At 41.5% G+C, this 27,889-nt stretch overlaps 1 protein-coding gene across 1 annotated transcript in view; it reads left to right on the top strand.

Moving 5' to 3' along the window:
* dip2c (disco interacting protein 2 homolog C) overlaps positions 1 to 27,889 on the top strand; it is a 209,864-nt gene that overhangs the window by 121,132 nt on the left and 60,843 nt on the right. Inside the window, exons 4-7 of the mRNA XM_022761752.1 lie at positions 3,024 to 3,149; positions 10,218 to 10,244; positions 10,299 to 10,520; positions 25,297 to 25,458. Of these exons, the coding sequence (XP_022617473.1) occupies positions 3,024 to 3,149; positions 10,218 to 10,244; positions 10,299 to 10,520; positions 25,297 to 25,458 (537 nt within the window). The remainder of the gene's footprint in view (positions 1 to 3,023; positions 3,150 to 10,217; positions 10,245 to 10,298; positions 10,521 to 25,296; positions 25,459 to 27,889) is intronic.

Below are 27,889 nucleotides of genomic sequence, written 5' to 3' on the forward strand. Positions count from 1 at the left end.
TAATTTGACTCCATAAATTCTTCCAGTAAAGGTGATGGTGTGATTAGAATTTGGAAGTCTGCTGCATAAATTTACATATCAATAAGGAAATCAGCTTTTATTACCACTATAACTCTCTAATACTTTAACACACGGCGGTCATATTCATATCACCCATGTCTTATATGTAGATAAGCACGGAAATAGAAATACTTTATGTGTATTAATTAGCTTAAAGGGCCAGATCTTGTCTTAATGATTCGCTCGGGTCCTAGGAACTGAAACTAAATAGAACTTGGCCTCTGGAGGGTCCCATTCTTTTGCTGTGGGTTTTGAGTCTGTGTAGTGTCAATATGTCAAATACCTGAGTGGATCCATGTGGCTTTGCTATCATCTCTAAACATATGGTTCATCATAATCATCACAAGAAAAAGGGAGGCTGTGATCTATGCAGTGCAGGGGAGGCGTTCCTTGCCAACAAGGAGGTTCAGATCCACCACCATCAGGATCTTTTGGTCTCTTCTGGACTTTCAGTCTGTTTTTTTTATGCCTCCGCGCCGGCGACAGACGTCCACCCCATTCTCGTGAACGTGATAACTCAGTAATGCCTTGAGGGGAATTCTTCAAACAATCAACATTCACTTGGACTCAAAGATGAACTGATTAGAATTTGTTCATCGAAGGTCAAAGGTCACTGTGACCTCACAAAACACATTTTCGGCCATAACTCACAAATTCATTCACTAATTATGACACAATTAAACTCAAATGGCTATAAGGATAAAATGAAGTGAGGATGTTTTATATCCAAAAGGTCAAAGGTCAACTTCACTGTTACATCATAATGTTCTGCAAAAACACTTCTGCCTATTATTCAACACAGTAACTCAGGAAGGAGAGATCGTGACCATACTGCAACTTGGCTGGTTGGCGGAGGGATAAAACCATGAGGCTGTAATTATAGTTTTAAATATAATATTACCTGATGTTTTTTTTTTTTTTTACTGCAGGTCTGTGAAGACCTCTACCCTGAACCCCCACTGTTTTTTGGGATATTGTGGCACATGGTGGTGCCCTGGTTGATATTCTCAGTCCTTGTGTGCAGTGAGCTGCAGCAAACCCAGCGTTTGGCAAAGATCAGTGGAAAAAGCTTTTGTTAAATCTGTCGCGGCTCTCGCAACATCCATTGTTTGGTTTTGTTCCATCTGTTGTCAACTAAAGATTAATAAAGGATTAACTAAGGATTTCCACTTCTTTTCAGTTGCATCTCATTCAAAATTAATCTGTAAGATTTTGTTGTGGAGACATTTGGGGTTAACAGTAAAGATATGCAGTAGTCCAATAAGAACAGAAACAAGCTGCTATTTGAAGGTTTGAGTCCGTGGCCCGGCTGAGAAAACCTGGCTCACTGCGTTACTGCAGTCCCACATGCTGCTGGAGGGTTTGGGTTTGTTTGAGTTTCACAGAAAATAAATCCCACAAAAACCTTTTAAACCATTAAAATTGAAAAAAAGAAAAGCTATGCAAGCACCTTTAAACACCACACACACAAACACTCACTCAGCCACACGACAATAAACGTGCACTTGAGATTTAGATTATCTCCGTTTCTCCTACATAAGCACGCACAAGCCAAACAAACGTACATCTGTGAGCCCATTTCATTCTGACAAATGTCTTACTCGTGTCATTACCGGGCCGACAGCCGGCCGCCTCCACGTCGTCAGGCGCTGCGTGTTTGCCTTCCAATGGACGCCCTTCAAACAAACCGAGCTGTGGCTGTATCGCGGCGCTTTATCTCGCTCCTGCAAAACACTCATTTACAAAAAAGGGTCCTCACCGACACTCCCCTGGACTTAATCTGCTCGGAAACCACAGGGCCTCCTGGGAGCTGCTGTCGAGCTGGGAATGTTTGTGTACGTAAACTGAATGTGAAGAAATGGGAACACGGTGCTCATTGTAACAAGAACACTGCAGCACAAACACAGAGGCCAGCTGGTAGTCCTGCTGCTGTTTTCCTACTCCGTCCCTCCGAGCCAGTGCTTTGGCTTGTCGGACTGGGTCTCAGTTCTTTATTACTTAATACCCCTGCACAGTGTTTGGACTGGAGGCCACCACCATTGTTAGTGCCGGAAAAGTCAGTTTCTTTTCTTAGTTATTTATTCAGCTATATTTAATGGAAGAATTACACAGTGTCAAAATATTCCAGTACAAATAGTCCAAAGTCCTGCAGTCAGAAGTAGATATATAGAAGTATTATCAGCTAAATGTGTCATAAAGGAAAAACGCCCCCTGTGACTAGAAAGATTATTATATTAGTTTGTTGAAACTAATATATGAATGTGTAAGCAACATTTTATCCTGTAGCTGCTGCAGGTTTTAACTTTACAGTTCTGGTAGTTTAGTCCAGTGGTTCTTCGAAGGCTCACAAGTGAATCTGAGAGGTCCTGAGATGATTGTGGGAGTTGAAAAGATGAAAAAAAGTTCTGCTACTGAATCTATATGGATTATTGGAACCAATTTCAAATCTATTTTGTGAAATATTGGATAACCACAGGGGTAAAATGTACAATAATTTCCTCTGAAATAAAGTAGCAATATATAGTATTGTACTTGAGTAAATGTACTTTGTTACTTTCCACCACTGATGGTTGAAGGAGTTTCTTTAATGAACTAATCACTTGTCCTGTGCTTTAGAGCCAGATGGTTTTCATTTCTGTCCATTGTATTTTATCAGACCATCATTAAAGGATGTGCTAAATATCAGGGAGACTTTATATTGATATTGACCATTTCCTCAGGTAAACCTACCCTCCCTCTAGTTTCCATTCAGGTTACTACAGCACTTTAAAAATGAATATTTAGGCAAATTAAAAAATAAAAAAATACAGGATGTAGTTGGTCATGATACTGTAGTTTTCAGCCTCTATCACTAGAAAATGGTTTTGGTTGTTGGATCATTTTTGGTGCCACTGTGACTCAAAGGGCTCTGAAAGATGAATCTTACCCTGAAATTCTAAAACCCAACTTATGTTTGTCTCCAGATGTGCACACAGAGGCCGTGCAGGCGGCCCTGGCCAAGCACAAAGAGAGGAAGATGGCCGTGCCTATGCCTTCGAAGCGGCGTTCGCTGGTGGTCCAGACCTCCATGGATGCCTACACACCACCAGGTAAAGACCAAACTACACACTCACACACTCTGTTTTTACTATTTTGTACCACACACCCCAAATTAAGTTAAATTAAGTTAAAATTAGCTGATAAATACTTCATCACATTTTTGCATCATATAACAACACTGTGACTGAACCTCTGCCACAGCAGGTGTTCAGCAGATGTTTCAGTACAATGCCAAAAATTGTTCAGAGCTAATTCTAGATACTCAACAAGACTAAAGAGTGGAGCTGTGGAAGCGGCCTCATGAGGCTGCAATGCTCACCAGAAACAACATGTTTGGATGGTTCGACAACAGAGTGCTGGATAAATGTGCTTAAAAAAGTTTTTAATATTTCATTTAGCTAAAGATAACACTCTGTATGGTGCAGAACCGACTCAGTTTTATCAGTGTAGCTGCACTGTGTTAGGCTCGGCTATGTTTAAGCTGAAATCTCATGAATGGCTAGCTGACATGCTAACAATAAGCATGCAATGTTTTTGAATTCAAGCGTGTTCATAAGTAAGTGTAAGTTTTAGCTGAAGCTAGTAGCTAGTATCCAAAAGCGGCCGCCCCATCATGGATGCTGCTGAAGTTCGTTGGCGCCCTGATGTAGATGAGATAGACAGAGTTCGTTTGGAATGTTTGGTCCTTCTGTATTTAAAGCAAACAGACATGTCAACCACTATCTTTGTGCCAGCTGACTACAAGTAGGGCGTAAGTTAACCACATGAAATCTTTTCAATTGGCAACGTTACAAAGTTACAGATTTATTTTCCTGGGCAGTGAAGGCTTCAAGTTCCGCGGACGCCCACACTGCTGAAGACATACGTACCACCAACGGGCAATGCTGCCGCTCGCCGCCAGGAGACGGCGGCTCACTTAGAAAATGAAAATGGCTCCTGGGCGCATTGACGCTCTAATTGCTGCTTTCGGTCTGAACATACAGTGAGGGGTCCTGTTAGGAATTAAAGTGTTGGACAAGCTCAAGTTTTAACCAGTTGGTGGCAGCAGAGGGAACATCTGTTCGTTGGTCGTTAGGATTCATTATTACAAAATGTTCATTATTTATCATATTTATTCTGTGTTTCATGCTCTTGAAGCTTATATGTTTTGACAGCTATAAAGTTTCTCCGACATGTGTATCCAGTGTATCCAGTGTATCCTCTGGGAAAGACTTGTAACTGTCACATTACATTGACAGTCAGTCTGTCACATCTGACCTGTTTGACATTCATGTCAGTCAGTCAAACAGTCAGTCAGTAAGAAAGTCATTCAGCGAGCCTGACAGGCAGCTGGAAACATCTGCATTGTTGTTTTAGGAGCATTTTCATTTTAAATTTTAATGGCTGTTGAATTTTTAAAAGATATTTAACCATAAAAGAGAAAAAAGGACGAGTTAGTGTGAATATGGAGTTGATAATAGATGATGTAGCTGCAGTATTGACGTCCTGCTTGTGTCAGTGACGTTAGTCGATGATTGAATGGGACGGGCCTCCACCGACTGAAAGGACAGTCCCCTCTGCGAAAACATGGAGATGGATGAGCGCTCTGCCCTGTCGGCCAACTTCAAATAGCTGGTCATCACATGCTACAGTCACTGCTTTGGTATTATAAGCAGATTATGTTTTCTTCTGTGATTTGTCTCATCAGTTTGGTCAGGGATGTCAGAAATGTGAGAGTTCATTGACACAAAGCCACAGCCATTATTCATTCTAACACCGATAACAAACTTCGTTGACTCCGTGTGCTGATGAGCCGGGATGTCGGCTTTACTGCAGACTTTTTTACTTTATGGCACGGGGCTTATACGGCTGTGAAGACTGACATAAAATGAGAAGTGGACTCTGTGTGCTGCAGTTTTATCTCTAAATACTTAATGAACATCTTTTATGGCGTACATTGCCTCAGAGTGACGTGAGTATAGAAACATTTTTCTAATCCTCAGAAAGTGAATAAAACTATTTTATGTAGTCTCTTAAAACCATTATACACTTTTTTTTCATCACACACTATGATGACGTTATATCATATTATTTACTGTGGATACTATTTTACACTGAACAGTTTGAATTAATTTATCTTTATGGTGCCTGCTGTGTTAAACTCAACACTAACATCAGGAATAGCAGAGTTTCAAATGGACAGACACATTTAAACTTGTTTCATGGGATCCCCGTAGGACGACTGCAAACAAGCACTTTCTAAAAATTCTTACAACATCTTGGTGCTGTGTTTAACTATCACTATCATTACCTGGTTAGATTTGTGGCATGTTGACCCCCACTCTCTCTCCCTGCTTCCTCTCTGTGTCTTCTTTTTTTGTGGGCACACATAATGGACAGACATGTAAATGAAAACAAAAACAGTTAACACTTATATAGCTATAGAAATGAAAAGAATATGATGTGTATGGTATGTGTCTATGATGCATGTGCGCGTGTGTGTGTGTGTGTGTGTGTGTGTGTGTGTGTGTGTGTGTGTGTGTGCGTGCGTGCGTGTGTGCGTGCGTGCGTGCGTGCGTGCGTGCGTGCGTGCGTGTGCATGGGGGTGTGTGAGAGTGTGTATTTTTCAGTTATGTAGTTGTATGTATCTGTTATGTCTCTGTCTTTTGTGATGGGGATATAATGGACATTAATGATGTAATATAAATATAATCATAGAGAGAATGTAATGAGAATAATAAAAAACAACAACAATGATAATTATAATATTAATAAATCCCATGACAAACAATATGCTAATATGATTTTGTAATCCTGTCTGTGTCTTCACCATGAAAGACAGAAAGGCTTTAAACAGGGCAGAAGCTGCAGAAAGTAACTCCAGAGGTTAATATATTCAGTAAACAAATGATTGATAATAATAATATAATAACGATGTGTTGTGAGAGGATGCATTATGATATACTTGCACAACTATTACTCCTATATATTTATAGGAGTTGTAGATGCAGGTTTTAGTTGGAAGGTTTGGTTGAAGGACAGAAACCCTGCAGAGAAACTTCTGAGCCGTAATAAATATGGATTCATTTTGTTAAGTTCTGGACTCTGTTTGGCCTTGGGCTTTTATTTTCTCCTGGCCTAGCATCACTGCTGTCAGTTAGCATGTATGCACATGTCAACAACCCCCCCCACCCCCACCCAAAAAAGAAAACCCACCTTGTTTCTTCACTCCACATTGATGTATTTGCATTTTTGAAACTAGGAGTGTTGAGGTCACGGATTCGATCCCTGCTACCACCGAGCCTCACCTGCCACATGCCTCCTCACCTTTCTGATGAATACTGCTTATACGTAAATGCACAATATGGATGTCACTGGACACACAGTTGATTCCATCCCTGTAACATGCGTGCCAGTCATCCATGTCTTCATGGAACTGCTGTCATTTAATGAGGGTGATAATGAGGCCATTATCTCTGTGCAGGGCCGAGCTTCACAGAGCCTCAGGGAACGAGGCGTGAGTTAGACTAACAACACAAAGATGAACCATACAGCAGCTAAAGGATAAATGTGGGGAGCGTTTTATTAGATCAGTTAAAGCAGACTGTACATACACAGCGAGATGATCACACCTTCATATTCACAGTTACTCAAACTTCTTCTTCACCAAAACTAGACAGATAGGTAAGACAGAGATAGGTAACATTTTATTCTGTTTTTAATGGGAATTATTATTCATTATAGTTGCTAATAAAAATGATGGATTGTAAGTGTTCTTCTATATATATCTTATTGTCATCAGATCCCATAAACACACCTTAACCAACAACATGTGAGTCTCTTCTTTCAGAACTTTATGACTTTCCAGCCGGCTCCGATTTATGTTTCACTGCTGAACACATAAATCTTTAAAAAAAATTCTTTAAAACATAGTTTCATTAAAAAAGAAAAAGGTTCAGTAATTTCCTACGGCACCTGGACACTGTAGTTTGTAGCAGTTTCTATTTTTAGCAGCGGATTAATCCATATTTCATGCTGTAGTGAGGATTTGGGGCGGCAGGACGATGTGTGTGTGTGTGTGTGTGTGTGTGTGTGTGTGTGTGTGTGTGTGTGTGTGTGTGTGTGTGTGTGTGTGTGTGTGTGTGTGTGTGTGGGAATGAATCTAAATAAACCACAGTGTTTGTTCATGGTGATGAGGGAACATGTCACTCAGCACAACTGATGTGTCAGGGTGCAGATACACACACACAACGTCCTGGTAGGAGACATTCATTGTTGGTTTAGATTGGTTTTCATGGGATTTGTTTGAAATAAGAAAAATGAAGAATATCTCCTTTATATTTTAACAAATTGAAAGCTAAAGGCTTGTTGGACAGTCTTTTGTGTCTCTGTTATTTTGTCAACCCCTTGTACACCCAGTACTTGGCATTGCTTAGATTACAACCTATATACGTAAATGTAGCTGACAAATGTAACACACACACATTTTTAGACACACATGTTTGCAACAATTAACAGTCACAAACATAAATTGTTCAGAAACATTGACAAACACATTTTCCTCATACGAACACACGCCTGCATATTCAGCTTCTCTGTGCACAGTGAACACACACAGTGTCAGTGTCTGTCCACGCACTCACGTGCAGAACATTCACATGACCTATGAGTCTTTTTAATTTCACACAAGGCAAGGTAAACAAGCTACGAGGAGTCACAGAAATACACACAATCCTTCATGCAAATTTAGAAAGCACATGTCCCGAGGGTGGGGTAAAAGTAGTCATACACATATACACACACACACACACACACACACACACACACACACACACACACACACACACACACGGCTTTCTGCCAGGCAGTGAGGTTCATTCGAGGACAGCAGAGTCGCGTGTTGCCGAGCAGCGTGCCGTATCGTGCAGAGATGACAAGCCGACTCTGATGTGCTCACATTGGCTTTTCTCAATTTCTCAACACATCAGTAAATAAATTTCAGCTTTTTGAAGGTCTGCTGTGCGTCAGCGGCTCACTCTCACTTTTCCTCTCTGTGTGTTTGTGTGTGTGATTCCCGTGTTGCCTGGCAGCGTCGTATTTTTTTCGTCAACATGTTTGTGTTTTGTCCCTGGAAGTCCCTGTGGGGGTCCCCGCTGATAACGAGACACAGATTTGCCAATCAAGCATGTCAGCAAAGCACCATGGGAGTTAACATGTCGAGACCACGGCTAGTCCCGTGGCATTTTAAAGCGCAAATGTCAGCTGTAATCCGTGACGAAGTGGAAATGTCACCTTTTAACGTAACAGTGACCAAACAAGGAAACAATCTTCGTTATAAGAATTAACTTTAGCAAAAGTTGTTGAACTTTACATCACCTGGCATTTGGTTTGAAAAAAAAGTGCAGAGTTTTGCATTGGTAGGCAGGGATTGAAGTGTTTATGTGTATAACCTTAACTGCATGTTTATTATTGGTACAATGAGGTCCTCTAACTTTAACCAAATTATGATATGTAACGTTTCCACATTACAATGTCAAAAAATTTATGTACTTACATTATCCCAAATGTTTCCAGTGATTTTCAAACCTAGAGAAATACATGATTTTAATATGGTCACGGCTTGTTTCTGTCCCAAACTGTCCAGCTGCCAGAAGTGTCAAAATGGACTTTTCACATGTCACATTTTTAAGATTTACTCTTTTACACCTTGGTGGTTTTCAACTCTATATTTGAACCAGATGAAGGATTTTAGTCATCAGGCGTCTGGATCTGAAATTACCAGAGAAACAAGCTGAGGAAATGTTGGACAGCTCAGCTCCCAGCTGCTGGAGACGTCCTGTCCGCCAAAGAGCGTTGGTGAATCACTTATTTTTAATGGGAAACTGCTTTATTCAGTGTTTCTACTGGTTTTAATCCCCTGGTCTGTTTGTTATGGAGAGGAGAACACCTCTGAGGATAATTCAGCTGCTGGTAAAAACCTGCTGAACGCCTGGTTCAAAGAAAAATCTAAACAAAGGTTAGCAGTAATCACAGCTCCCAGTCCTTCCCTGGCGTCTCGTGTCCGCTGTACAACGTTGGTGAAACACTAATTTCTTTGTTATGGAGAGGAGAACACCTCTGAGGATAATTCAGCTGCTGGTAAAAACCTCCTGAACCACCGACACCGAAGGAATCCAAACCAGGATAAGCTGATGGTAATGGTGGTGAACACAGCAACTCCCATGATCCCACGCTACTTCACAACGTCACCCAACGTCGTCTTTTGTTATTGTTTTGATTGAGAGACCCCTAGAGGCAGAAGTTACTTACCGTGAGTTTTTGTAGTAGCACTTTTTTTTTTTAACCCAACCCACAAGTATCTGAGGACTGGGACACGTGACCTACATGGTGGTTTAAGTTTGAGGACCTGCTTCTTTTTGTTGTCTTTGTTCGGATGATTGGTCTTTCCTGGGTGTCTTCCATTTCCCTGTGAGGGATACACACACACACAAACACACAGTATTCGCAGCAATCCTTCTTAAGACCTCCATTGACTTCCATTCATTGTGGCCAATGCCAGCCTCAACCAGGACGTTTTGCCTCAGTAGGACTTTGGGGCTTTGTTCCCCATGAGAACCACTGGTCCTGACAAGGTCCCAAAGAAGTAACAACAATGTGAACACACACTTACAGTACCTGGTTGTTTGTGTGTGTGTGTGTGTGGGTGTGAGAACTGGGTCAGCTTCTGTTGTTATTCATATCACCACTATCATTCTCATAATGCCGTGGGCATTATGGAAATCGCATGCAAAATATGCACTCACAAATCCACACCCATATACTCACAGACACACACACACACACACACACACACACACACACACACACACACACCAAACTTTACTCCAGTCCTCCCCTGCGGCGACTCTAAACAGATGGGAGCTGAAACCTTTCCAGGCTACAGACAACAGACTGGGACATACACAGACTCTGTCTTCCTGTTTGTCTCTAAATATAACATATTGTGTACAACAGTATCAGGACGGGATCAATCAAAGGTCTGATTCTATGGTTTGATTAAATCTTTCAGCCTTGTACAGAAAGTCTGCAGTTTTTATCTCTTCTCTTCTTTCATATCCATCGTCTTTTTTTTTTTCCAGACACCTCTTCCGGCTCGGAGGGTGAGGGTCAGGGTGACGCCGATGAAGGAGGAGGAGGCGATGGCGAAGAAGAAGACGGAGGAGGAGGCGGTGGTGGCACCTCGTCCAGCCGAGAGGGGAGCATCAGCATGGAGCACTGGATCAGCCGCGCCATCCACGGCACCTCCTCCACCACGACCACCACCTCCTCCACGGCCTCGTCCTCCTCTTCCTCCACGCGGAGCGGGGGCAGCGGGGCGGCCGGCGGCAGGTTGGCTGATGTCCTGGCACAACACGTCCACATCTCCGCCCACCACCACCTCCGTCACCACCATCACCACCACCACCACCACCACAAGACAGGTAAGAGGTCTGGCCTGAGGTGTGTGATATAACAGTCTGAGGCTACGTCCACACTACCGTGTTTTTGTTTTAAAACGCATCTCTCTTGCTTCGTTTTCACCTCCCGTCCACACTTTTGGAAATAGTACTGGCCTAGTTTTAGTTTAAAATCTCCGGCGTTGTGTTGTAGTCTGGACAGGTGAAAATTGAGACCTTTGGAAACAATGACGTAGACACCCACGGTCACTTCCTGATTGGGTCTCATCAGCCTCAACTACCAGTGGTGAATACAACATAGATAATAAATTACTAGTGTTACTGACCTCGTTGTCTTTGCTAGCAGCTGTTGTTCAGTTAAATTCTGCATTTTAACACTGCAGTTTTCTTTGCTGTTCCTCGTTCGTGGTATTTTTTGCAACTAATCAACTGCAGAGTAGACGATCTGCTTCCTGTCTCGCGGGTGCCCAGGGTACGTGATTGCTCATGCGTGTTTTCAGGTGCGATAACAGAAATCGTTTCTGATATGGAGCTAAAACGCTCGTCTGGACGGAGATCGTTTTTGTTTGAAAACGCTGTTTTAAAATGAAAATGTATTAGTGTGGACGTAGCCTCAATGTCTCTAATCCTGGAGCTAATCCTGACACCTTCAGACTAATCTGAATACAGACATCTACAGCAAACTAAAGACTCTTTTAGCAAAGAGGTGAAAACACAGACCAACAAACTCCTGACTCATTATCAATCATGGTCAGACTTCAGAAAAATCAAGACACTCTTAGCAAAGTCCACAGATCCAAACACCTACATTAGCAAAACACAAACTTTTATAACAACAGCCAGGAACCATTAGCCGATTCCAGTGAAACAAAGCCAAGTGTACACACACTACAGAAGTCCTTAGCCACATCCAGACATCTTTAGCAAAGTCCAGGCACTGGTAAATGATAAATAAGTATATTAAGTCATTTTTGGCCGTTTCATGCCTTTATTTGATAGAGACAGTAGAGACAGACAGGAAACACAGGGAGAGAGTAGGAGAATGACACGTAGTAAACAGTCTGGTCGGCTGGGAGTCAAACCGGGGACTCGCTGCACAGGGCGTTTGAGCTCATGTGGTAAGTGCCGTAACCATTCAGCCATCAGGTCGCCCTTAAATAAGTGTATTGATAATATACTGTTTTACCCCTCAACTGAGAAACCACCAACTGATAAAGTCTTTGTGTCAGAGAGAAAATCTCCTATTAGAACAATATTTCTCCTATTTATTTATTCTGCTTTTGGCTTCTTAAGATTTGAACAATAAACAATCCAATTAATTAAAGAAGACCCTGTCTAGGTCCCCGATCCCCAGTCTGGGAACAGCAAGGCCAAAAAACTACAGCTGAACTTCAAAGCCCGTCTGATTTGCTCTTCAAATAAAGCAACTGTCCTTGAGTTTATTCTTAGCTGTAGGTGAAGTTAGTTGGCTGTTGAGAGGTTTCTAATAAAACTGTGTGTTTGGCTGAGAGAACCACAGTGAGAATTGTGTGTGTGTGTGTGTGTGTGTGTGTGTGTGTGTGTGTGTGTGTGTGTGTGTAGTAATAGGTGGGTGGGCTTACTGCTCAGTCTTTGAAGTTTAATAGTGTGAACTGGGGATGTTGGTTGGCAGAGTGTGTTTAGGTGGAGGGTCATATCCTTGTGCATGTAACGTTAGTCTGTGTTTATTGTCTGTGCTTCAATTTTTACAAAACTTCATGTTTTGCCGCTGCTCAAATCTTTGGATATTTTTAAAAACAACACCTTCTGCGGTTTCTCTACTTTCTTTCCTTTTTCAAAGAACGTATCTCAGCAGAGCCAATTTTTTTGGAGTTTCATTCATTTTTGCCATCCAGTGGTGGAGGAAGGGAGGAGGTAAATGCTATAACCATTTGAGGCCTTGATTTTAATAGAGCAGGCTTCTGGCACAAATTCAAATAAAGCACACACAGGACTGGTGAAGTTCTTTGATATGTATGTGTGTATCAGGGCTAGACCAACACATACAGTATATGGCCTGCAGGGTGGCGTTTAGATTGAGGCCAAGAGTGGTCTAGTTAAAACAGTCTTAAGCTGCATCAGACTGTGGCTAACACACAGAGAGGAAGTGTCATTATTTAGTACCTTGCCCAGGTCATTTCCCCATCACTTCCTAACATCGTCATGTGAGGGGCACTACTACCTATTACTGATGCTGCTCTCTGTTGGTAAATCTGTAAATGAAGCAACGTTTTCTGGACATTTATTGATGATGTTTTCAGAGGACATTTATCTTAAATCTTTTCCTTTTTTAATGATTTATATCACCCAGAGGATTTAAAAAGAAACATAAAAACGTCCTAATCAAAGGACAGATTGTGAATCCCTAACTAAGGGCAGCACATGGCACCAAAACTACAGCAGGGTGGAGGTTCTTCTCCGGCTGCTTCCACCCATGTTTGAAACATACAGTCAACACATGAAAGTGAAACAGTGGCCTACTGCTGCCACACAATCCTGTCTGTGCCTCTCCTCCCACTGTCTGCTCAGGTAGCGTCGTGACTAAACGCTCAGACGGTGACAGGTTTGTTTTCATGCTGGCACCGTTGGGGTCCAGCTCTGAAGATAACGCATGGGCAGACACACAGAGAGAGAGCGAGAGAGAGACATAGAGAGAGAGAGAGAGAGAGCGATAGAGAGAGAGTGACAGAGAGAGAGCCCCCGCCAGCTCCACCCAGCCAGCATCCAGCTCCGTCACTGCTCGGGTGTGACAGGGAAAGGTTCTCTGCACGCTGGCTGGTTCGCTCGTTTGTTTGTTTGGGCCCCATTTCCACTGATTTCCTGTGTCACCGTTCCCCTGCAGTCTGGAATTAGCAAAGTCAGAGAGATGTTTACAGAGGGAGCAGCTGCTGAAAGCCGCAGAGCAGCACTCAGTCAGGTTGAAAGAGTGAAGTCAGAAAGGTGGTGAAGATGACAGGAGGGAAATCTTTTCAGCAGGAAATAGACGACAAGTTAAAAGCATCTTTATTTGGCATTTGGCATTTTTTATTCCTCTGTATCTTAAAGGTCCATATAGTCTAAAAGTAGATATGCATGTGTTGTTTGATTATAGATCAGGTCTAGGTTCTATATTAATACTGTGAAAGTATCAAAGCCTCAGTCCACAGAGAAATGCACACAGCCTGTATTCAGAACCTGAGCCTTAAAACCAGCAGTCAACTTTGTGATGTCACAACAAAGCAGTCACTGCTCTCAGCGATACCCCAAGCCCCGCCCACCTGGACCTACCATCCAACCTTGTAGGATTTGGTTTCTCTGAGTGTTTACCTGAAATCTCTTTTTATTGGATCACTCAGAAAACAGTCAACCAATCAGAGGAGAGGCTCAGAGCCTCCTCTCTTCTGATTGGCTCACCAACCTGTTGTTACTAGCGCTCCAGAGAGAAGCCAGAGAGAGGAGATGTAAAACTACACTGAGATGGAGGAAATAAATCAATAACAAAGGAGGGATTTATAAATAGATAACCTACTATAGTCCATATAGTCCGCAATACTGACAAAAATCAACTGACAGAAAATAAATATATAAAATAAAGGGGAAATCCATCCTTAATTTGACCAAAGATTTTGAAAGTATTTTAGAAAGGGTCCCCATATCTACAGGAACTTTTTGTTTGAGTTATAGACTGAGTAGCGGATCTTTACAAGACTTAAACGGGACATGATGTCGCTCAGCCATTGAGCATGGGTGGGCAGGGCAGGGTCCCTCAATCTAAGTTATACTGCACGCCGAGATAAAAGAGAGGCAAAAGACAGCATGCGGCGTTTGTTTGGAGTCCAGCGTGCTTAATTTTCTCCCATAACGCCAAAAAAGGGCGACCAGGGAGTTGGGTCAAAGTCAAAATTGAGGATGAGGGATGGCCCATGGAAAACATCCTCCCAGTATTTTCCCAGACCAGGACAAGTCCACAACATGTGAATGAGGGAGGCTTCACCTCTTTTACATTTGTCACAACAGGGATTCACATCTGGGTATATACGAGAAAGTTTGGCTTTGGTAAATGGGCCCTATGCACCACTTTAAACTGTAACAAACAATGCCGGGCGATGTCAGAGCGATGTTGAATTAACAAGCTTCAAAATTGAATCCCACATGTCGTCTGACTGTGGAAGGTTTAAATCTTGCTCCCAAGCATTTTTGGCAAGAGGGGTGTGTCTTACACCAGCCAGCGTGTCATAGATAAAGGATATTAAGTGTTTGTGTGAAGGGTGTAAATTAAGAAATATTTTTTTATGTCATAATTAAATCTGTCTCCATTCAACTGCGTCACTTTTTATCAAACTTTCCGACCTTAGCCAAACCTTTTATGATATTTGACTCATTTTTGAATTTCTGCCATTTCCAAATTAAATTAAAAATGGTCATAGAAACAGATGGATGGAAACTGGTCCAGGTCCAGTGTGTACTCCCCCATGTCACTTGGCCAAAGCTCTGCGAAGATTCATGATGCTATGGTCACCCAGTCTGACACGGGGACATCTCAAAAGACGAGAATATCACAGAGCCTGATCTGAGTGTAAGTGTGGAAGTTTGGTCATGTGATAACAGGTGGCATCAGATGTGAATGTCCTCCTTGATCTTTCTCAAGCTGTTCACTGACTGCTGGTTGATGACTTTCACTCCGTCCTCAGTGCAGGTCTGCTGTTCACAGCTGATATCATGTTCTTGTGCATTTTTCAGTTCAATGAGCTCTTTCTTTTATTGTTTTAATGAGTTCATGTTCATCACAGAGTTATACTCAGTGTGGGTTGCAGCTCTGTTTCTCATTCCCTTGTTCAAGGCCACAGCGGTCCAGGTCTCCAGTGTTTTCAGTGTGTGCATGTAAATACTTAAGGGAGATTGTTTTCCGTACACCCTCATTCCAGCCTCGTTTTTCAGTCAGCTCTTATCAGAGCCGCTCTGCCTGCATGTGCAGATAACTTTTTGTTCCTCCCATATCTCCTCCAATTTGTTGTCACTCCTTTCATCCCTCCACATTTTCCTCCAGGTTGCAGATCCCTTTTACAGGATCTCTGTAGACAATCTGGTTGTTATGGTCGACTCTTGGTTGAGTTTAGCTTCACACTGTGTTTGTGTCACTGGGTATTTTTTTTTCCGAACAGATAACAGCACTAAGTGCTTGTTTGTGCTGCTGCTGCTGTTGCTGTGTGATTATTGAAAAGCCTTTAGAGGCATGTGGTGCTGTTTTGATGAAAGTTGAAATATTGTTACTCTCAAGCTCTTAGCACTAAAATAGACACAGTTCTCAACATCATGAGAACAAATACAGATTCTACGTGGCCCTATGAGCCCAACTATATCAAGCTGGCACTGCTTTATCTCCTGCACCAACTCCAGCTCCTTCCCCACCAGAGAGGTCACATTCCACATACCTACAGCCAGTCTACGAAGCCAGGGATCGGCACGCACAGGCCCCCGATCCGGCCTGCTGCCCGGCTTGCAACCCCAACCCCAACACGATGCCTGTCCGTGCAAGTGGTGGGCCCATAGGGAGGTGGCTTCATGTAATGTTTTTCAGACTGTGCCCTACCGGCACAGGCCCAGTCACCAGACGCTTGCTGGTGAGCTCTCCTCCCATGTCTGGTTCCAGGAGGGTGCCCAGGTTTCCGTACTCCGGTCGAGGTGACGCAGACTTCAAGATTGCCTTTTATCCAGTGGTTATTGAATTGCTCTTAGTCAAGCCTCTTCCCTTGATACCAATTTTCCTTGGGAGACCCTATCAGGGGCTAATACCCCTGACAGCACAGCTCCCAGGATCCCTGAGACACACAAACCCCTCCACCACAAAGGTGGCACTTCATGGAGGGGACATATCACAGCATATCACCACATGTTATTATATTATGACAGTCCCTGCAAGTGAATGTGTAAAAACTCAACTCAGGTGAAATAAAGTAAAATAAATCTTCACAGTTGAAATCTTCAGATTTATGACCTGTGCTTAATTTAATATGTTTAGAGGCACAGGAAACTTGATGCAGAAATGCTGTTTTTCCATATCAATATGAAGGTATACACATGATGTGCTGTGCAAAGCATTTGAAGTTACACAAAACATCAACTTCTCTCACAAAAGTCCCGATGCCAGGATGCTGTGGTCTCCCAGTAGGATGTAAATAAAATCAAGATTACTGCTGAAAAAATGCAGATGACCTCAAAGACAATAAGAAATTAATGCAGCATGTAGCAATACACAAACAAACACACTGAGTAAAGCCAACAGAGGACTTTCTGAGACATATTTTGCAGAGCTTTTGACCCAATAAGAAATCAATCAAACCAGTTCCAGTTCTGGTCAAGTATACATGTTTCAGCTTTGAGGAAGTCGTTCAATCTCAACACTAACTGGACCAATGAAATCAGACATCATAGGTAACACCAAGGTGAGCGCTGAGCTCTCTGTTTAGACTTTTCTTGTGATGAAACACGGCCAGACTATTTGAATACCTAATAAAATAAATCAGTCAACAACAATTAATGGCATTTCTAAAAGCTAACCAGCAATACAATGGACACCTGTTTAGTTGCAAATTCACCAGAGTTTCCTGCTCTTTTTAGAAAACACATTTACAGATGTTCTTCTACATCATGGTGAATTTTCATAGTACTCAATTTCAAAGAAATTAAGCATGTTTAAAGTACAATTCAGCTTTGATGACTGTGTTGTGGGAAAAAAAAAAAGTGCGTCAGTCCTCCTCACTGACCCACGACTTGACTCCCCTTCTTGTTCCTCACATGCAGGCCTTTTAACCCACCTCTCCCCCAGGAGGAGGAGGAGAGCAGTGCCAACTGCTATGGTAGAGAATGGAAAGTCTGGGCCACGACGCTTTGGTAAGTTTGAGGTCGGAGCATGGCTTGGCGGAGAGCCGAGAAGCAGGGTCAGTCTCCTGCCATCCCTTGGCGCGAGGCAGGGATGTCGTATTCTTCCCTCATCATTTTCAGTGGATCATCTCTCCGTCATACGCTTGCTGTTCAAGTTGGTTGTTCCCTGCTAATTAAATTTGTGCTTAGCCATGTTGTGAAAGTTCAGAAAGCGTAATGTCAATGCTAACCTTGCTTGGAATAGCATTGAGCGTTGTTGTAGATGCATGAAAACAGCTTTTTCAGAGTGCAAATTGTTGATGAGGAAAATCAGCAATGCTTTTAAGGAGGCTAGATAGCAGCTTGTCTGAATGAGTCGTCCCTGTAGTCAAGGTTACTCTGTTTGGTGTTGTGTATTGATTTGGCTAATTATGCAGCATGTTTTTAGTTGTTTGCTCAGCCAGAGTCAATCTGCTTTCAAAATGGCTTTTCATCTAAGCCAGAAAGCAGATGGTAGTGGAATGTAGGCTGTCTGCCTGCTTCCTCTTTTTAGTTTTGTGTCAGTCTTTTGTTTTATGCAGCATTCTTACAATCTGCTGCCTGCAATCACAAATACTCTATCAAAGACTTTAACTGCTGCTTTTTGTCTGGTGAAGAAAGGTTCTCATTATCAGCCAGACTTAAAGAAAAATTGAATAACATGGACTCATCAAGTAATATTTGTTCTATATTTTAAGAGGTAGCTACAACCCCAAGACTCCATTAGCCAACTTGATGCTTTGGCACAGCTCCATGTCTGGCATGTGAAAAATCAGCAGCTGATGCTCTCATTTATTGAAGTGGCTCCCTCCCATTTCTTTTAGATTGCTTGAGAAAACACAGTGACCCGTGCTGCTGGGAACAATGAGCATTCACTTTAAAAATAAAAAATAAAAAGGCTTAAGACCAAACCTTTAATCAGCTATTCATCATTGCCAGAAAAAAAATATAAATCCTGAATCCATTAACACCGCTCTGGAAGCGTTCCCATGTTCGATGTAATTAAGGCTGCCGTCTGGATGAGATCAGTTAGGATTGCGCTGTAGCTTAGCCTCCTGCCATTGCTGTATATCTTCCAGGGGGAAAACTCAGTGGTCTCTGTAGAATAACAGTTCAGCAGTTTTGGTGCAACCAAAAGTCCCTGGATGTTACTCATCAGGTTTCTTGGGATACTACTTCTTGACTCGTTCGGTTGCTGGGTAAAGTCTGACTTAAAGGGGGAGACGAGGTACGTTTATTTGTATCGCTTCTTCAACAACAAGACAATCCAAAGATTGTAAGGCAAAGTCATGTCAGAGTCCTAGCCCCTGTTTGTGCCTTTCATGTATTAGTATACATTTGGTTCACAGACGTAGCAGGTCACCTTCTCGTCTAACCATCTACATGAAAAAATATTCCATCTGCAACCTTGTCTCCTCAAAATGATGTATCTCTACGACTAAACTGCAACAGCAAATACACTTTGCACAACTCTATCATCCACCCCAACCACATCCCACTGACTCTGCTGCTGTGAATACACACAGACATGGGGTTGGCTGAATGATAAAACTAAAGCTGATTTTTTTTATTTTTTTTTTTATCAATTCCCCATGTTAGACTTCTGTTTCCCAATCAAAACAAAGATGGCAGCTCACCAGCTACCTGGGTAGGAAACAGCTGAGTTTCGGTTGAATCGTCTATTGAAGCTCAGCTGCTCAGGAACAGACTGTAGTGGTGATGTCATCTAGAGACAAATCCTGGAGCTGCTCCACAGACGGTGAATAATGGAACAACTGCTGGGACATTGCGACAGCAGCCAGTGTTATTTTACTGGGGTATGGGCACATTTCCTGACTCACAGTTTGAAGCCCTAAATTAAAAATATGAATGAAATGCCTAAAAAAAAAAAGTGGAGACACAGTCAGTGATGCAGCATCATTGGACCATTTTCAAAAGGCTGTGATGCTCTGATTTCTACCCTGGGGAGACAGCAGCCTGTGTTTGTGGATATGCATTATATTAACTGTAACATCCACAATCAATGGAGTACCACAATGCAAAGTGTGAAGTTTTCAATGAAATAAGTCGATCCCAAACATTTAAAGGTTTAAGGACTGTTTCAGAAATGACTCGTGAGTGTTTTCTGATCTGTCATAGTTGAGGTCTGGTTAAGTTATGGAAACTATGGGCTGCTTCCACACCTGTAATGATGTGTTTTCATCTTGTAGCTCTATTTTGTCTGGTCTGTGGTTACCATGACAGGGTGCAGCCATGAAGCTATGCAGATTGACAGGTAACTCCTTAGACAGCTCTAGCGAATGTTATCCTCAAATCATGAGTCCTGTGATTGACATCTGACTTATCAAGGCCATTTTCACGTTACCTTGGGACCTGATCTTATTGAAGTCATACACCGCCAACCTTATCCTTGCAACTTTTTATGGTGCTATGTCACACTACTTCCTTCTTATGGAATGCACTATTATTTCAATAAATCACCAATGCCATCATTATTCGTACAAGTGCAAGTGCAAGAAGTCGTTTGTCAGAAAAAGTAACAGGGTTCGAACATATGATCTTTGAACCTTAGTATCTTTAACCATCAAACCACCTTTAAACCCTCCTTGACCCATAGTGGGAGGCGTCCATGAATCAGCTCCCTCAGCCTGCCTTGATTGGTATTCCAGCAGTGAAGGAGGTATTCATCATCATCCTCCTCAGCCAGCGCTGATATTCCTCCCTGTCACACATCATCATAAATGCATTTTGATGAGGTCACAGGAGGCGCGTGCATGAACTCTCTCTCTCACTCACAAACACACAACTAGTCCAGAAGAAGGACAAATAGGCGTGCACGCGAACACACCTCCCCACATAGATAAACAACACAGGACTTCAGACAGAGCATGTCTATTTCAGTGTAGCTCAAACAGACACCCCAGATGTTGCAGAGACAGAATGTACAGCGTGCTACAGTAATTAACATGCCTGTGCTGTGCGCTGCAGTATTGATATGCAGTCCATGTCTGGATAAAGAATTCTGTTTGGTCTCGCTGGCTTTGGCTCGGTGCTTTTGCAGGGAATCATCTCACTCTGTTTTTCTCTCACTATGTATCTTTCGTTTTTCTAAAGCTTTCCAATCACGCTCAGTTTAATTTTTGCCAGGTTTATTGGCATGAATCAATGGAAGAGAACCAACTTTTCCAAGAGCATCTCAGTGCATCAAAAAGTTGTCGGTATTTTTTTGCGTTTGGCATAAAAGCAGGCCTCTCATAGATGTCATAGAACTGTCAAGATGAAAAATGGAGTGCATAGATGACAGGAAGTAGAAGAAATTAGAGAACTGAGACACTAAGTTAGATTAAGTTTCGATTTTCCAATGAGACAATACAACTAGTTTAAATCTAGTAAGTTGAATTTTAGTATTTTTATCATGCGAATTTTGCCCCAAAGAGTAAATTATTGCCTAAATATATGGTATAAAGTATGTATGGTGTATATGTTATAGCCATCTAACTGTCCATATAGAAGCTCACGCTCTCCCCGAGAGAACAAGCGATGATGAAATATTAAGTAAGGAGGGAGACTGAGAGATCAGAGTGAAAATACATCTTTGTTCTGTCACTGGAAGTTTGTGTGCAGCAAAGCTCTGTTTGTATGGCTGAGAAGTACAATTAAGTACGTATTATAACAGCAGCAGTGATGAATACTACGAGCAGATAAGAAATGAAAGCATTCAATACTGTATTGTTTTACCGCTGGTTTCAGTTTTGCCCCTCAGTTCCCTCAGTTTGGGGAAGAACCCTTTCCTTTTTCAAAACCAGCTCTTTGAGCACTTGAGAGTCCTGACATCAACCCCCTCTCCAACACCTCTGGGATGAACTGGAACAGCGACTGTGAGCCAGACCTCATCCCCAACATCAGTGTTGGACCTCACTAAAGGTCTCATGGCTGAATGGGAGTAAATCCCTGAAGTCTACTTCAACATCTGGTAGAAAGACTAAAACCAGAAGAATGGAGGCTGATAGAGCAGCAGGTTAATTTCCAACTTCCACATATGGATGTTATACTACTATATTCTACATACTTTAACCATATTATGTATTGTGTTTATGATACCATATGAAGATTTATTGATCCCCTGTTTATATATTATCTATATCAACCAAAATATAACAATATTATCCTGAAAGATTCTGTTTATTGAAATCCAACAACACCAAAACTTAACATGATATGAGGCTTTTACATTTGATTTGGAAAATCTAAAGTTGACCACAATAAGGAAAAAACACGAACATGAAAAAAGAAACAAGATAATAATCCGGAGGCATTTTCATTTTCAAATATCTAATATTTTTCTATTTCTTTTTTGCTATTTCAAGTCACTTGCTATGACTTGTAGTTCTTTCCCTGGAAAAATGACCAAGAGGTGTTGGAGTTCATGATTCCCTTCTGTTGGGAATGAACAGGAGAAATATTAGGTTCATATTACGGAAAACCCAAGGAAATAAAATATATTTAATTCACAGGTTAATTCTGGCAAGTGAAACATTACAGAAGTTATAGTTGACAACCAGTGACATAAAATAACTTGGTGGTTAATGGTCAAGTAACTGTAACTCCACAGACTTAGTCAACATGCTTTAATGAATGGCCTTCAAAATATGAAAATACCCGTGTTTAAAATGGAGAACTAGATGCCAACATATTAAAGAAAATTCATAGTTTTATTTCAAAAGGAGAAATTTATACTTGAACTTCTAGTCACCATTTTAAAAAAGCAGGCAATATACCATTTTGAGTCACAGCATATCAAATAGCTTGGTTTTAAAGGAATAATCATCAATGGATTTAATTATGGACTGATGACAGAGTGGTTTCTTTGTGTACATGAGCAGCACATCTGAATAAGACCCCTCAGCTGTAACTTCCTCTGCTGCCTTTCCACTGAGAGAACCTTCATGCTGTGAAGGGCGGTGGGCTGAAGTAGTTTGATCCCTTTTATCTTCTGGTCCTTGACTGAGGCTGCGGAGCTCCATGTGGGAAGCTGAGAGGGAATAAATAAAGAAGGAGGCAGAGAGTTCAGGATTAAATCAATTGGCAACCTCTCTCCCTGTCCATTTTTCTGAGGGTCTTTTAGAACTAAAGAAAAAAGGTACATCCTCCAATTGTGATTTTCAGTGGAGTCAAATGAAAAAGTTTTTGTCGACTTTTTCTGGCATAAGTTAACTGGTTTTATCTTTGTTGAATATACCTAGTTTCTTCTTATGTTGGAAGATCCTGATGATGTGTATATCATAGTGTATACATATTTATACACAGCCATGTAATGAGGTACATCTTATCTTTGATTAGCCTTTCTCTATCATGCCATTGATAACTGTGGTTGATTACTGGATCATGCATATGTCATATTAGGCAGTTGTCCTGTTGTCCTATTGGAATAAGTGATTTCAAACTCCCACCCAGCTGATGTGCCTCTGAGTGAGACACTCACGGTACCTTATAAATCAAATTGGTTTCATAGAAAAGACCACTTAGACACACCCATGATGTCGTTTCAATATTTTGTTGGGAAATTTTTGGTTGCAAACAGTTTTGAGTTTGCAACCAAACGTTTTTCAGAATGGCGAGACCTTAGAGCTCAAGAAAGTAATTTGACCATTTTTTGTCAACTACTATTTACTTCTTATTAAAGGAGCAAACTGTAAGTTTTGCTATTGCTACAAAGCTAGCGTTAGCATTATCCGTTGTTTACTTACCAGTCTAGCCAAGAGCTTCAGCCATCGTTGCGTCTACAAGACAAGAAGTTATAATATGTCCTGAGCAGGGCTACTTCTTCAAAACAGACTGGACACTACAGTGATTCAGTATCGGAAAGTGACAAGACAGTCCAATTTGGCCAGGGCTAGCAGGTTAGCATGCCAACTTCAGTAGATGTGATAGAAATAGAAAAACAAGAGGGTTGCTTTCCAAACCTGGAAACAGCTGTTGGTGAGTAAAGGAATGAAGTTTGATGCTGAACTCCCAGTGTTTCTTCCAGACTGGTAAGTAAACAGCTGTTAATGCTAACATTAGCTATAAAGCAACAGCAAAGCTTACAAATAGTGCCTTTAAACATGACTTTTCAGGGCAAAGGTCATGTACTCAATCCTCTCTATTCGTTTCGTCATCTCAGATATGAGCCATTGTGGAGGTACGTCAGTTGGCCTGCCACCATTGCCACTAGCATTCGGTAGAGATACTTGCCTACGTTCCTTCATTTTGTTGTTGTTCATGCTTTCATTTACGACAACATAATTCCACTTTCAGAATTGCACTTTTAAGAGTAAAGGTGGGAGTGAGTTATTCCAGTTAAGACTTGAATGCTAATTGTAGCAAAATATTGAGCATCTGTTCTCTATGCCTCCATCACATAAAGCCCTTTTTTGAACATTTTTGAAAACAGTCGTAAAAACGAACATTATGCAAACATAGCCCTCATAAGGATAAAGTTCAGTTGAATAAAACGAGTGAGCGAACACAAAGGGACAGTAAACAACACACAGGCTGAACCTACACGCATCACTATTTAGATTCACCACACATCCTCCTCCCTGCATCATTTCATGCTCCGACCACTCAAAGTAAAGAATCCCTCGGGCAGAACAGTAAATACCGTTTGATGTTGAACAGCAGCCGAGCCTCATGAAAGAGGTAAATGTGAAGTATTTGAGTCATGGTGGGAGCTTTGAAACATCAGGCGCACCAGATAGGCTGAAACACATTCTAAACGTAGCACAAAATAGGGGGTGAAATGACCTAAAAATGAATGTTGAGGTGTGGGTGTCGAAGGAAATTGAGTCTGTTTTTTTTTTTTTTTTCTTCATAGAGAGGCAGACGTCACAGTATGTGATGATGGGCAGTTTGAGATGATTGGGATTTTTTTGTAGACACAAGTTAATCAGTGAGGAACTGATGGCAGGATTCTGGAGGGAGTTGTGGTACTGCTTCTCATTGACGCTGAACATTTCTTTGCAGGAAGTTCGTGTTAGATCGTCCAACCACAGATACTAATCAGGGATTTTAATTCTCTTGTGCTAACTCCTCGCAGTGTGCTTTAGCTGAATAACTTCCTGTCCATTGGAGAGAAACATTCGTTATTTAGTCTGAGGATAAATAATAATGCCTACAGGATTTTACTTCACTTTAGCTCTAGTTGCAGGACATTGTTTCTGTTCAGTTTTGATCCGTTGTTGCCCATGTTTCCTTCTAATCAGACGTCAAACAAACATTAAATCCAATGTCAACCATTTGTCGACTTGATTGGCCTCACTTTTGTTTCTGAAGTTACCAAGTGTCACACAACCCTCAGCCTGTACGGCATTTTACAATTTACCAGCAACATTTCCTACAGAAGAGTCGCTTCGACAGACACCTCAACTTCTTTCATTACTTGTATTTCTGAAGACACTTCAGCTAATTTCACCAGTTCCAGTTCAACTGAAACTTCCTCACAATTCAGCACATACACTTCAGCTACTTACAGTGCTTCAACTTTAATTGTAGCTGCCAAACGACATTTCAGAAGCAAGTAATTATTACCCTGCAGCTGCAGTTTCCAGCGTGAGCAAGAACACTTAAATCTTCTTCTGATAATGTTCCTGTTCTCTGTGTTCTAAGCTAACTGGTGTGTAAAAATCCTTATTCCTCGTGTACTATAGCAGTGGGATGTCTATTTGAACTAACAACATAATTAACCCCAATCACTGTCATGTATCTCGTCTTGGTTGTAAGAATCCCCATTAAAAATGTTTTAACAGCAGAATGTGTGGGGGTGTGGGGGTACTAACCAGACCTTCCCTCCCTCCTCGATCCCCCCCGTTTTCTCACATCCCAGAGAACCACTCTGCCCCTCCAGATGTCACCGGTTACACCAACAACACCGCCAACACCACCGCCACTGATGGGATCCAGGTGGAGAGAGCCCCGGGCGCCGGCACCGTGGCCCAGAGACAGACGCCCAAGTACGGCAACGCCGAGCTGATGGAGACCGGAGACGGTGAGTCAGGGTGGGGAGTACCGTCTGGGGAGAGGAGTTTGGAAGAAATGATAATAACAACAATAAGAAAATGATGAGCAAGCATAGTTCCAGCTTTTCAAGGTAAAAAAGTCCTGTGTTTATGACACTGAAGCGGCTATTAAAGGGAAAATCAATATAAGAGCTGAGTTTATTTAGAGTTTGCCCATGAAAACTCATTTACCGATTTTATGAGATAAACACAGATATGAGCAGTTCATAAAAAATCTAGGAGGCAGGTACGTTTTGTAAGAGCACAACATTGAACTCTTTTAAGCAGATTTTCATGCAACATTAAGTATAATCATCAGCTGTTGGCAAGATTTGATATAAAAAAGGCTTTTGCCCACTTGAAATAGACAGGTTCATGTACAGCCACACTCGTTCCAGCGTTCAACAGGTGACTCCTGCTTTTTGGATGTTCTGAAGTTTTGCGTCAATGTCTATTGAAGTCTGTATGATATTGTATACGAGATCAAAATCTGTCTGATGTATTGCTTGTATATCTTCACATGGAACTATGAATGTGGTTCTGCATATCAGTTCTTGAAAGACTTTCTGACTAAATTGCCACATTGTTTATGTTCTGGAAGCTTGATTTTCTAAACAGTTTTTTTTCCTTCATGCGAGTGTGACCTTATGAGCAACTGGAGGACTTCTCAAGAAAATGCTTGACAATGGTGTTGTGTTTGTATTACAAGATCATGAGTCACTGAATGTATACCAGCTTTTTGCTGATGGTTGAATTCGATTAGGACATTCTGGCACATCCATGTTTAGTGTCTTTTCTTTGGAAAAATTAAGTCATCAAAAGTCTGGTTTTTTTTGGGGGGAGGGGCTTACATGAACTTTTATAAGAAACGTCTTCTCCTACATACAATTAATGACTTCGTCTTTGACAGTTTATTTTTTTTATAACCTATTTGTTATTTATTTACTGTATGTCTTTTTTTTCTTCTTTTTTAATGTTTCCAGGTTTTGCACATATTTTATCTTTATTTGAAATTGCCTGTGAAGTCCATTATATTCTTTCCAAATATGAAATAGCTTTTATTCAAGTTTATTTTTTCATTATGAAAAGAAGAAAAATTCAGAACAATCATCAATGAAGCTCTGCAGGGGGCAGTTTTTCCATCACAGTCTGGTTTGTCACTCTTGCAGAACGATCCATTAAGGTCTGAACAGAACAACAAATCATAGCAGCAGAATCTGACACCTCCCTTTGTCGACTAAATTATCATCATTCAGAGTTGCATCAGCCAGCTCTTTTAACATCAGCACATGTTTAAAATGCTTTTTAGCATCAGAAAATACGAATCCAGATGTTTCTGCAGACTCCTGGTTCATAGTTTCCGAGACGGAGTCATTCATCAGAAGCTACGGTCTGGCTGATGCAGCCGTGGACGGAGGTGTTGAACGCAGCTCACAGCGAAGCGGCTCGACAGATCGGCCGCCAGAGTTTACAGATGGTAGCTTATCGGGATGTTTGGCTGAAAGAGACGCGACAAAGCTGAGGCTCTCTTTCAAAGCGCTGAGAGGATTTCATCAGAGAGTCTGAATCTTTTTATTGTCAAGCTTACAATGGCTCTCGTGCCTTTTTGTTTTCAGAGATGAGCTTTAGTCAAACTGAGTTGTATCATAAACTATTTGTCTTTGGATTTTTGAGGATTTAACTTTTGATTCACTGTGTGGGAGCAGAGATTTCACTTAAGTCTGTTGCCCTCTGTTTGTTCCCTGCACTGGATTATACATCTTAACACATTAACCTTTTTGTTAGGATTTTTTTCCCCTATTTATCTGGTGTTTGGAGACATTTTACTGCTATTACTGTCCTATAAAACATTATCAAATACTTCCTGAAGATTTCTTATCATTTAAACCAAAAATACTGGAATATTTTTCTATAAAGCTAAAGTCTCACCTCCTTGTTGATGGTTTGTTTTGGTTTAGCAGGACAGTGCTGTTTGAGCATAGACTTTTTGTTTCGACACATTTTATTGCCCTGTCTGACCCTGAATGTGACAGTGTTTGATGCTAAAATGTGTTCAGTCTGGGGGCGTTGTGTGGTGTAGTGGTCTAAGCAGACACCCCATGTGTAGAAGCTACAGTCCTCGCTGACGTCGGCCCCGGTTCGAGTGCCGCATCGGGCGGCCTTTGCTGCATGTCATTCCCCCTCTCTCTGCCTCCCCATTTCCTGTCTCTCTACTGTACTATTGAATAAAGGCATAAAAAAGCCCAAAAAATATACTTTAAAAAAAAAAATGTGTTCAGTCTGAATGCAAAGCCAATTTTTCGAGGTGTGGACGATTGCAAGTGAAGTAAATGCAGATGTGAGCGGATGAGGTTTCAGCCCTGGGCAGCAACAAAGGAGGCAAAGGCATGTCAGTTGTACATTTTTCAAAAAAAAAAAAAC

This window comes from Seriola dumerili, unplaced genomic scaffold (assembly GCF_002260705.1).
Source record: "Seriola dumerili isolate Sdu_G_001 unplaced genomic scaffold, Sdu_1.0 BDQW01000432.1, whole genome shotgun sequence".
NCBI classification, from domain to species: domain Eukaryota; kingdom Metazoa; phylum Chordata; class Actinopteri; order Carangiformes; family Carangidae; genus Seriola; species Seriola dumerili.